A 12,638-nucleotide genomic window follows, 5' to 3' on the forward strand; every position below is an offset into this window, starting at 1 on the left:
ACAGTCTGTAAAGAAGACTTTCCTAAATTATAAAATGCTTATTGCACAACCAGCAAATCACATTTATGCTTAAATCAGATTTACTTATATATAGCTTTAAAGATACAGCTCAAAGCTTCTAGAATTTTAACAAATTATTTTATTCCTCCTTTGGAATACCAGAATAAGTTTTGTAAGTGTATTTGCACATTCTGTATCTTAGTGTATATGTGAATGATTTACAGGGCTTTTCCAATCTTGCATTAAAATACTTTGTTGTATTGTTTATTTTTCTATGCCAGTTTAAATTGCACAAAAACACTCTTAGGTAAACATAGTTATATTACTCTTTAAAAAATCAAGTACTAAAAAGGTAAGAAATGTGAGATTCCTCTTTCGGCCTAAATGCTTCTCCTTTCCACCTCATGTGTAATGTTGGTTACCTGTCTTAAGTCTGCATTTAATTCCCATATCCCACTCTGACTCTTTGGCCTGGACACTTTTCAAGTCTCATTTCTAGCCTTGTCCTTTTTCTGCTTGCCCTGTATATTCTCCTGTTTCTCTTCCACACTGTCAGCTCTGCAGTTCAGAGATAAGGAGAGGCCATTTCCCAGCTTGGGTGCTTGGACCTAAAGCCATAGTTTGGGGAAAATCCAGCCCAGCCTGAGCAGGAGCACATTCAATAGGATGTAATCATTGGAAGAGTTAGCTGCTTGAAGGATCTGCTGAACACATGCCCAGAGTCCACAGCTTTGCCTAATTTGGGTAGTTTTCACAGATAAAAGAGACATTGCTGTGTCACATATGAAGGTCTTCACCTGATGCACAGATGTGTCACTAGATTTCTTTTTCTTTCCTTTACATTTTTTTTATGCAGCCATACTGAGAATGGCTGGTATTTTCTGTTGAAATTAATTTTAAAAAATTTTCTGATGCAAATACCCAGAACTTTCCAACCAGGTAGTTATTATTAGCAAAGGTAAAAACAACTGCAAATTAATTGCTGTAGTGTATAGAGCTGGAAACTCATGGTTTGTAGGCTTTATTACTGATCTCATTTTGTACAGGTGTTCGGCAAAACTGCTTTTGAATAAAGAAGTCCAAATTCTGTTTTCTGTAATATCTGCGGTTTATTTATATGGAATCATGGAAAGTGTAAATGAGCATAGAATTTAGCCCCTGTGTTAAAACTACTCAATAAAGCTACTGAATCTTCAGTTTTTGAAGCATTTTGTTTTGCTGCTGTTGACTGGCTGCCATGACACTGAAGCTAAACCATCCCATCTGTTTGCCACATTAACCAGCTTTACTCAGTTATTAAGCTATCACCTTGCATTTGGCATGTAACATATTTGATTTTAAAGTGTATTTTGAGGAGAGAAAAATGGCAAAGAGCAAAAAGCCATAGTTTTCTTAATGCATTAACTGTAAGTTAATGTTTTATTAACATTTTATGTTGTCTTTTTCTGGGTTTTATTGGTTTTGGGGGTTTGGTTGTTTTGGGTTTTTTTTGTCCTGGTATCTATTTATAACTGAAGCACTTTTGCAGGTGGTGTTTTTTTGCATGCTAATCCTGCAGAGAAACATTGTGTCCAACAAAGTATGCTGGGTCAGCAAAAGCAAGAAACTTGTGCTGGAAAGACAGTATCCACAGGTATTTAGTGTGTATGGAGATTTGGCAAAATGAATGATAAACTATCATTGGCAGAAAAAGATCTGATGTTGTGTGTTAGACAGTTGTGCATTTTTTTTCTTTCCCACAGAAAAGATACTCTTCCTTTCAAAGTCAGCAAAAGACTCAGCAGTATTAATATTTATTGAATACTCATTCATCTTCATCTGTATTCTGCCTTGTCCTTCAAAACAAGATTACTCTTTTTTTGGTGTTATTTTCTCTCATATGTCAATTCCTACATAAATGAAATACATATGTGCACAGCTGAGGTGGACCTACAAGGATTATTTTAAAAATGAATACTGTTACTCAGTGGTTTCTGTTGTGGCTGTTTGGTGGTTATTTTCAAAATTGACCAGATAGTACTGAAAATTAAATTTCTTCTGAAACATTCTACAGCATCTGAGTTCAGCAATGTTGTGTGCTTTACATAGGGAACAGACTAAAGGAAGTTCATAAAATAAGGCAGACTAGGCTGAGGTAGACCAGACTTGGATGGCTTGTGAAGGCAGGGGAACCATGAACAAGCAGCAACCCATGGAAACTCCATTTCCTCCAGAGGAGTCTTCCCAGCATGGATCTGTCAGAGAATTTAATGCATCACTGATTTTTGTGTTGGTGTGTCACTGTCCACTTTTATACAATTTTAAGGTTATTTAGAAAGGATGAAAGCTTATGATATCCTACAAGTATCTGAGGGATTTGATACTTGCAGATCCTAGCATGGGAACCAGTAATCTTTTAACAGAGACTTTTAAAGTAAATAGGTTGAACTGCATTTGGTTTAGCCTTGTGTGTAATTATTTAAAAGTGTCTACCTGTTGTCCCAGCTCCACACTCATCTGAAAGACTGAGGACACAGTAGTTAAAAATGAGCTTCTCATCCTTCAGATATTAAATCTAATGCTTTCATTTATTTCCTTTGTTATTAATGAAAATTTTAAAGAAAGTATAAAAATTGTTGCCTTCCAGTGAAGGATTTGCAGATTTACTTGTAGAAGGAATGTTGTCTAAAACGAAGGACCATCCTGATAAATGCCATTGCAGAGCCTCCCTTAACTGAAACTTCCCCATCTTAGGTGAAAGACTTCATGGGATTGCATAGGCACAAAGGCTTTTCCTCAGGTCACAGATGACAAGTCAAAATGAGTCCTTTGAATCAGAGACAGAAATAATTTGGAAGAAATGGAATGCCCCTGAGAGATGCATATGATGTTTCCAAGCTGCCTTTGCACAAGCCAGCCAGCCGGAGCATATTCAAGTCCTTCAGTGTGGTGAAGCCATGAATTACTATAGCTCTTGCTGTGTGCAAAGGGAGTTGTGGAAACTTTTCACCAGCTATAAATGGAAAGCAGAATTTTGGTCACTGATGATACTTGAATGCTCTGGGTGGGGTCAGTAGAACCTCCAGTCTGAATTGACTGGCTGCTTTCTCCTGTCCAAGATGCTAAGTAGTCTTGCACCAGTTCTTCCAATTAGCTTTCCCAGTCTGCAGGCAAAATGTTAAAATGTTATCAGAGCCTGGAGCATCATCAGGCAGCTAGTCTGCGTCTAGCCCTGCTCTATATTTAGGCACTGGCTAAGCAGCTTAACCACAGTAGCTGTGTTGGAGGGCAGGGAAATGCAGAGTTGAGTATTCCTTTGCTTACCAGAGGCACTGCAATGAATATTTGTGCACTAAAATGTCTAATGTAAACTTGTGAAAAAGGAGGAGAAAAAAAAAATTGTACTTAAGGTTGGTACCAAACACAGCTTGCCTGGAAAACTTATGATAAAATTACACTAGTTGGAAAAAGTGTCTACATAAAAATCCCTTCTCAAGCAGTTTTATCCATTCTTAGTATTGTGTTGCCTGTGTAAGAAGGGTATTGATCTAAACAGACCTTGTTTCAAAGAGAATCTTGTGTTTGATATCGGTGAAGGTCTTGGCTTTTAGAGCAACACTCTCCTGTGGAATGCTGAGAAAATCTGTGGAGATACTTTCTTTATAGAAAAGTGATTTTACTGCTTAATTCTGCATTAGGCAAGTCAATGCATTTGAGAAACACGTGGTTCTTTTTAAAGTTAATGCCATACATTATTTCTACAAATATTTCCTCCTAACTTCAAATTAACCTTGCTTTTATGGCTGCCATTTGTAGAGATGACATTTGTGTCCACAGCAAATCTTCCACCTTTTCCTGTTACCATTGCTTGAAGAGTGGGTGCCTTGTAACTCAGAGTAGCAGGGGTAGGAATCTGCTGAAACTCCAGCATTCCTAAAAGTTTTATGCAAAACAATAAATGAAATTTTGAAATAAAAAAGGGAAGAAAAGGAGAAATGAGAGAGAATGGAAACAGCTTCATGTTGAATATTATGGCAAGCTGAATAGCTGCTGACTTGGAGAAAGTCTTTATTGTCAGTGTATGACAAGCATAATCTGGATAAATAAGAACTGATTCTGTCCCCTAAAAGGAAAGTACACTTATTCTGTTGTCTGCTTTATTTAAGCTATATGATTTGACCTGTAACTATCATTCAAGTTCAGGGCTAGTTTGGTTAGCGATTGCAATACTTCACATAATTTTATTTTTCTTCTCACAAGTACTTAAATTGTTTACTCAAAAGCAGCAGGAAGATACCTTGTAGGAAACAAATCATCATCTGACTAGCAGAAATCTTAGTAGCTGAAAATGTAAAAATTTCTATATATTTAGTGACTAGATTAAAAAAAAATTAAAAATTGATACTAAAAACACTGTAGGGAAACAATTCTAAACATACCATGTTTCTCCTTTTTTCAGGTTGCACAAACCTGGATTTAGCCCTGTGTGCAGGGATCTCTGTTTATGTAGGACTTCCAGGTGTACAGTAACCCAGTCTGCACAGAATGTCTAGAAATTCAGAAGGTCTCTACAGCCATTGAGCAGAGAGAAAGTTATGGTGGTGCCCAGTAGTTCCACTTAACTGGAGTATAAAAAAAGTGCAAAATGGACTTGGGGTTTGATGCAACAGAAGGCAATAAAAGGATCAAAGGCTTTATGCCCTGCATAGTTATTGCTCTATGAATCTGCTGATCAAAGAGTTTTGAAAAGCATCAGGTCTACCAAATATGAACAGTTCAGTTTATATGTGATTGCTCAGTGAATCCAGCATGTCCTGAAGGCAGTGGCTTTACTGCACATGTGCACACCATGAATATGTATATGTGTGTGTCCAGGAGTTCTGGTCATGAAACATGATAGGTCTGTAGCTTGCGGTGCTTGTTGCAAAGTGTGTGACGTCTGAGAAGAACATCCAGGATTAAGATAAATTCACTGGAGTTTCCTGTGTTGGTACTAATTCACAGTTACCTTTTAAAGTCCAGAATCACATATAAATGCATTTGTAATACAAGTCTTTAAAATGGCAAGGAATGGAAACTTTCCTGTGGAATTATCGTACTGCAGTATTTCAAGGTTGCAGCATTTAGTTTCATGTATTCAATTCAAATGTGATTCCTCTCTCAAATGATTTTTGCTTATGTCCAAATTGCCTTTCTGCCTGGAATCTTTGTAGCTGAATTTTCAGTGGTTGCAATTTCCATTTTTCCAGGAAACCTATTCCAAGTTTGGAGAACTGGAAGAGTCAATAATTGAATTTGAGAGTGGGTAATGAGACTGATAGGTGAAATGGTAGTGGTACAATTAACTATGTATCAACTCCTTTTCTGTGGAGTCTGAAAGGTCAGCAGGTGTCTTTGCTACCTAGTGTATATTATAGCATATGAATGTTATCGTTTTCCTTTTGTTTGTTTTCATTATCGTCACTTTTTTTACTAAAAACATTTGTGACTTTTATGAGCACAAATAGAAACAGGAAGAAATTGTTATATAACCTTGATAAATTGCATCTTTCAAGGAAGTGTTTAAATCATTAACTGCAGTAGTTCTGTTGTGCATTAGTGTCACCTGAGTAATTTTTGTGATTGGGTATTAAACAGCAGTTAATATTCACATATTTTTTCAAGTCTTCCTTGATTTTATTATACATTGTTTGCATGTTTTGTAGGAGGAATTTTTCTAAGACTTCATCAGGCAAACTTTGGTCTGTATCTGATAAAACCCACAAATTCTAAATAGTAGAGAATGTCTGAAAGATGGCATGATTCTGTTTGATATACATGATCAGAGCTGGTGCTCAGAGAAGTTGTGTGTCATGGAGCTTAAATCTGTCCCTGCTTTTCCAGCAGAATATTGCCAGCATGCTCTCACAGCTTTTCCAGGGCTGAAGAGGCTTGTGGGTGTATTTGTTCTGAAATATCATGTAGTTTCTAACCTAGAATGAAACATCCAATGAAGGTTGGATTAAGAGAAGTTTTTTTTGTTCAAGCATGTTGCTTCAGACAGTACTTTTGTCTATGAAACTAACAATTCTAGGTTTAATTTGGTGGTCATTTGATGGTTAAGCTTATTTTTAATAAGTGTGTAATAGTGTCCTTCATAAGCAGTTTTATTTTTGACCGAGTAATTTTTAAAAAATACTGTGTATAATTTTATATCTGTTTTATGTTATCCTTACAGATAAACAGAAATCCCCTTCGGATATAATACAAAGTTTTCAGAAGAAAAGTCAGTTTAGGACCATTGCTCCAAAAATGGTACCAAAAATTTTAACATCTGGAGTGGTTTCTTGCCTTCAGTCATCTTTGCCTGAGCCAATGACACCAATTTCAGCTTCAGGCTCTAAGCCCCTGGTGATGCCAGCTCAGAACTATGCTGTCATGCAGGTGGCTGCTCACAAGGGCACCTTTTCCCTGCTGGCTGTGCCCTGTGTTGCACCTGCCCTAACTCAGCAAGTTCAGCAGTCAGCTGTGGCCCCCTCTGAAAACCTAAAGCTGCCCATCCCCAGGTACCAATCTGTAAGAAATAAGTTGCTGAGTGACAAAAAACTGACACAAATCTCTGGTTTGAGTGCACGTAACAAGATTCTTACCAAAGCACTGATCTCATCACAGACTTCCCCCATGACTGCTCTACATGAAGACTGTCCTGAAGCTCATTGTAGTTCAGATTCAGCTGAGCAAGGGATGGTAGCAGACTGTGACTCAGCTGAAATTGGAGTTGCCGCATTAAGGAATAAAAGCAATTGTGTGGAATCTAGATCTCTTTTAATGAACAAAGCTAAAATTGCTAGCAATAATATTTCTGGACCATCTGTAGTTGAAGACTCTCCATCCAAGCCAGCAAGTACAACTAATCCCATGAAACCGAGTCTACATTCTGTGAAGTCAGCATCGGAAACCACAAGAGAGTCATTCCTGACATCTGAGAAACTAAAGGAAAAACCCACAAATTCTGCAAATCCTGTTGCTGTCTTGTCACCAACGGTTTTTGGCAGTACAATTCAGATGACTCCATCAGCACCAAAAGGAAAACTTCCTATTTTGCCTTACTCCAGAATGAAAAATTCAGTGTTCTGTAAATCTAAGCAGAATATTAATGTTATGGACACACCTGATCATTCACTAAAATCTGAATGTGAAAAGATTCCATTTTTGATGAAAACCAAAGCCTTTGATAAGCAATTAGGTGTATCATTTACACAAGTCCCCAAACAATCCATTGGTGAAAACACCTTCTCTCCCTCCAGCAAAGAGGATGATGTCGACAGTCTTAAAAACTTGAGCAGTGCAGCCTCTAAAAGAAGAGGCAGGAAAAAAAGAGCCCCGGAAGATTTATTGGCTTTTCAGGCCAAACGAAGGAAATGCATCATTAATAAGTTTAGAGAAGGAAGAGAGAGGGCCAAGGTTGATATTGAGGCACCTGAAGACAACCAAGCAGGAGCAGTGAAACGGTACCGCAGTATCAGACCGAAGCCCGTGGTGCTTGTGCAGGCGCTCGCGCCGCTGACTCCCGCAGCCATCGTGGCGACGCCGTCTCGTGGGCAGGACTCCTTTCTCAATGGGTCACTCACCAGTAAATGTGTGAGTTCCAAGCACAGTGATGCTCCGTCAGCCAAATCAAGTGATCTAAGCAGAAATGCACGTTCAGCTGTCCTTAGGGTGGTGCACAGGTGCCATGTTTGTAACCACGGGTTCCGCCTCAAGCACCACCTCAAGGACCACATGAACACGCACACGAGGAGGAGGCCCTACAGCTGCAGGATCTGCAGGAAGGCATATATGCACTCTGGGAGCCTGAGCACCCATATGAAGCTTCATCACAACGAAGGCAAATCCAAAAAGCTGGTGTGCTGTGAATTCTGTGCTAAAGTGTTTGGCCATGCCAAAGTGTACTTTGGGCACCTCAGAGAAGTCCACAGGGTTGTTATCAGCACAGAGCCCTACACTAGTGAGCAGCAGGTGCAAGACACTTCAAAAAAGAGAGACGGGAATATAAAAGAGGCAGAAGAAGCTGCAGAGAGGTGAGAGTTTTCACTGATTAAATGCTAATGAAAACTGGATTTCAAGTTGTCAGTGGAAATTAATAAACCTTACCACTATGAAAATTGTTGCTTTTTTCCACCAAGTGAGATTGCTAATAGTTTAAATATTCCATTTGAATCTAGTCAATCCATTAGACCAACCAGTGTATTTTAGTTGATTTACTGACTATAAATCATTATTGACACTTGAATATCCAAAATAAATATGCATATAATCTAGTAACAGCCGATATGCTGCCACATTTGGGTCAGTTGGTTTCTTGTAGCTAGTGCTTTGTATTCTGCCCTAGGGGTTTTCCCTAGAAGATAAAGGAACCAATTGCAGTAAGCAAAAACCAATTCGTATTTCAGTATTAGCCTGTAGTTTGCTTTCTCCGTTAAATATCATTATTCCACTTCCTTTTAGGGAGTGCTGTGAGCTAATCTGACCTCAGTTTAATGCTGCTTTTGCAGTCACTCAGCCAAGTAGAAAATTTAACATGTGCTGTATTAAGATGGAAAGAACATACTTTTACCTCTGTATTATGATTTTGAGGTGAAATCTTTTGATGAAGTATAAATGTTGCCTTTTTTGTTTGCTCCAGTGCGTTTATTTTCACTGAAGAACACTCAGGGCTTCAATGGGACTGCTCACTGCAACACTGCAGTTCCATTCTGCTCATTTTACTTTTCAGAGCTCCACTCTCTGGAGCAGCAGTCAGAATCTTTAATGGTTTGAGACTAAGAAATACCAGTCCTCTCCTGTCAGTCTTAGGTGTCACACAGTGAATCATTCAGTTCATCTGTTTTGTTGGGTAATCTGTCTGATATGTATAAATACACAGTGTTATGAGGTCCTTCTTGTAGATGTTATGAGAGGATGAGTGAGGAGATCTTGTTTTGATTGAGTTAACCAAGGACTGCCTCTGTATCCTTTATATTACAGAGCTCTCCTAAATCAGGGGAGGGGCTGTCCAAATGCCAGTTAGGTATTTAAACTTTTCTAAACCATGTTACTGACTTGTAGAAAAAAAAGGCAAGAAACTTTGAAATTTCATAGTTTCCATCTTGGAAAGGGAGGTGGTTTTGCCTCAAATTGACCTAGATCACTCACTGTAAAAAAATAGATTTCTCTTACTTGTACATTGCAGGTAATAGTAATTTTCACTTTTCTAGCACAGTACTAGAAGTATTTGGATTGACCTCTCTGAAACAGAACTTTAACAAAAGTTATCAGCCTTTTATTAAAGGCTGGTGTTGTTAAAAGGTTATTTCTACCAAAGCTAATTTTGGAGGCAATTCTTAAACTCAGAAGTTTAAGAAATTCATTTGGTTTCAATTTTTTCCCTAATCAGCCTTACTAGTATTTATTTAGCTTCTCTTTTTTTCCTCTTCCAAATGAATTAAATACTGTAGAAACAATGCCCTTTTTAAATTAAAAGCTGTTTCATGATTGTATCTCTTCTTGGAACTTGTAAGGGCAGAAGTTGCCATTGCTCTTCTCTGCCTGGCTAATACTTAAATAGTTTGTATTTTCTTTCTTTAACAGGGGAAATAAGTGCAATTTTGAGGACCTGTTCCATGACCCGGGAGGAGTGAAATTACAGGTCAAATGTGGTCGATGCCAGTTTATTGCAGAATCTTTTGGTGAAATGAAGTTTCACTTATTGTGCTGCCATGGAGAAGAGATTCAGGGAAGAGTGAAGGAAGAGGTTTTGCCAGAAAGCAGAGGAGCAAAGGGGAAACTGGTCAAACATACAAGCCACGTGTGGAAACAGCACAATGAGAGAAGACATTTAGCACAGTGCAGTGCCCATCAGGAGGAGCTGGATAATGTTCCAAAACCAAAGAGACAGATGTTCTTCCGCCACCAAAATAATGTCAATGTTGTACCTAAAAGTGAACCAACCCACTCAGGAAGTAGTGAAGCCTCTAAGGAGATGCAAAATGTGGGGTTTGGCACACAAAGGAAAAAAACAGAATTTTGGTCTAAAGCAGGCTATAACTGCATCTTATGCAAACAGTTATTTGGAAGAAAAGAGGATCTTTGTAATCATTGGCAGAGTCATCATAATTGTGAAGACCCTTCCACTTTATGGACAATTTTTACTTTGGTATCAAAACAAGAAATTATTGAACTTTCTGATAATGGTGAATATTGAAGCTCAACTCTGCTATGCTACGAAAAACCTTAACTACCTTACCAAATTGTTCTTTCACTGTCTTGCTAAACTAACTCAACAGATGTATCACTTAAAAGGTTTTTAGTTGGGTTTGTAGGGGATTTTTTAAAAAGCCATATTAACCTTTATTTTGGTGACTAGAAAATGTGTTTATTCTGTATCATTCCAGATGGGTACATGGAAGCTGATTATGAATCCTCATACTTAAAATTCATGCTTAAGGAACTTTATAACAGCAAATACTCAATACTAATTATTAACCTCAATTAAATATATTTGCAAGTTAAAATATACTGTACACTCAGAAATAAATCAATTTATATGAAGTAATCTCAGTCTTAAATGAAATTAAAAACTTGACTGGAATTCAGGTTCCGACAGTGCTCCCAGATTTTGTGGTAAATGAATATTTCCATGCAGTTCTCTCAATCACTCAAATGTGCATACATGCAGCCAGCACTCAGGAGCTTTGTAGTCTATAATTTAAGAACTTCTGATTCTTGTTTTCTTGATTTCAGTGTCTTCAAACATATTCATTGCTTGCAGGTGTTTTTGGTGTTCAGTTCTGTCCTGGTAACAGCAAAGATATTTGTATTTTAGAAGTGAAAGCTTCACATGTATTTATATGCCTGTAGCTCTTTGGGTTGAAGGTGAGGTGCCACCCATTGAGATGGAGCCCAGACCATCTCCAAGGGGGCTGGGCCTGTCAGGCTGTGAGAGGGTGGAGTTCTGGAGCTTGGTTTTGATGAAAAGGTCCTTGAAACCACTGAATCCAATTTGAAATTGGTGTTTAAACTGCTTAAAGCCTTATGTTCCTCTGAATTATTTTGGGAGCAGCAATGGAGGCAAATCTAAGAAATCACCACATCATTCTCCAGCAGAAGTCAGAGCATTTCAGGGAGCAAGCTGAAAGATACACCAGTAGCATCCCTACAGTATCACTCTATTCATTCCTTCTTGTGGTCAGCTGTAATGGAGGGATTGCAGTGATAAAAGAGTCATGCCTAAAATGGCCTGGCTTGCCTCTCACTGTTTTGCAAAATTTACGGTGATGAAACCATGAGAAGAGGTCTAAAAGTGTTGAGATTTCTGAGTGGGATTCCACAAGCTGCTGCAATATTTTGTGTATGTGTTTTGTTTTTAAACAGTAAAGGCAATTTTGATTACCTAATAGTTTTGAATGTGATTTCTTGTTGTGTGGTGCTTTGCCCTGAAGTTGAACTGTAAAGTAGGAATCAAGAATAACAAAAGACAAAAAGAAAATGCCCACAGAACTGTATTTTCCCATGGATTTTCAAAACTTTCTTCCTACCATCTGTTGCTATAAATTCAGATTTGTAGCTGTTTCTTTGCTTTCATATATTGTTTTAATGGGTTTTTAATGCTGAATTACCTTAAAAGTAGTAATTGTTCTTATTCTTGACACATTCATCTTTTAATGTTACTATATATTACACATTATTTATAATGTTACAATATATTCATATTTATTTTCACTGGTGTATTTGGACAGGAACAGCTATTTTTAAAGTCAGTGGTTCATATCAGACTGAGGCTGTATTTAACTTAGTAGAGTGGGTTGCATTTAGCAGCATTTTTTGCCCCTGCGACTTAATCCTTTAACTTTAAAAATCAAACAGCAGAGTGTTTTCCATGAAACAGAAATGTGAGAACAATCCCTCCTTCCCATAGTTACACTGTGTCAAAGGGAAGTTCATTCCCAGTATAAAGCATGCATTTTATGAGTTGGGAAAAAACATTTTAAAGTTTTGATCATGATATTTTTTTAGAATGAACATTAAATCACCCGTCCCAAGGTATAGTTTAAAATGATCTGACATAAATTCAGTACTAAGACAGAGTCCCATCTGTTCAAGAACAGCAGCAGCCATGGCAGAGTGGCCCTTTAAAATTATTTTCAAAGGTGTTTGTTAAAAGCAGTGGTGCATCAGAGGCAGTGATGTAGGTGATTTGTCTGGGGGTGCACTTGCCCTGCAGGGGGAGGTGCAGGGGTGATGGGAGGAAGGGGCTGGAGTGAGGGAGTCAGCTGCATTTTCTTTTGTAGAAATTTTCATGTGCAGTCTTCTCAGCATATTTTTGTACTTCTCTCCAGGCCAAATGGGTAAAGGGGTCTCAGCTTTCAGCAGTTTAAAACCTGAAAACATGTTTTGAAGCATGCTTCTAAGCCACTTCTCAGTGTCCTCATAAATGTTTAAAATTAGAAGCCTTTTTTTTTATGAGCCTGAAAGCATTCTTATGTTTCAGGCTATTGCAATTATGGTAGATTATGAAAGGTTGGGGTTTTTTGAAAATAGCTTTGCATTAAATACAGATGTGTCCTTTGTTTAAAATGTTTGTTTGGCATTTGTGTTCATTTTGATAAGATTTGGAGGCCCAAAGTGAGCCTCATATACTG

General features: G+C 37.9%; 1 protein-coding gene across 4 annotated transcripts in view; it reads left to right on the forward strand.

Moving 5' to 3' along the window:
* Nucleotides 1–12,183, forward strand: part of ZNF438 (zinc finger protein 438) — a 52,251-nt gene extending 40,068 nt beyond the window's left edge. For 3 of the 4 annotated variants that reach the window (XM_058040291.1, XM_058040283.1, XM_058040299.1), the window contains 3 exons: nt 1,529–1,633; nt 6,197–8,039; nt 9,589–12,183. In XM_058040291.1, coding sequence (XP_057896274.1) covers nt 1,529–1,633; nt 6,197–8,039; nt 9,589–10,201 — 2,561 coding nt within the window. In that variant the 3' untranslated portion in view covers nt 10,202–12,183. The remainder of the gene's footprint in view (nt 1–1,528; nt 1,634–6,196; nt 8,040–9,588) is intronic. The other variant, XM_058040307.1, reaches the window with a different exon arrangement.
* Nucleotides 12,184–12,638: the final 455 nt, after the last annotated feature.

The sequence above is a fragment of the Melospiza georgiana genome, chromosome 1 (assembly GCF_028018845.1).
Source record: "Melospiza georgiana isolate bMelGeo1 chromosome 1, bMelGeo1.pri, whole genome shotgun sequence".
NCBI lineage: Eukaryota > Metazoa > Chordata > Aves > Passeriformes > Passerellidae > Melospiza > Melospiza georgiana.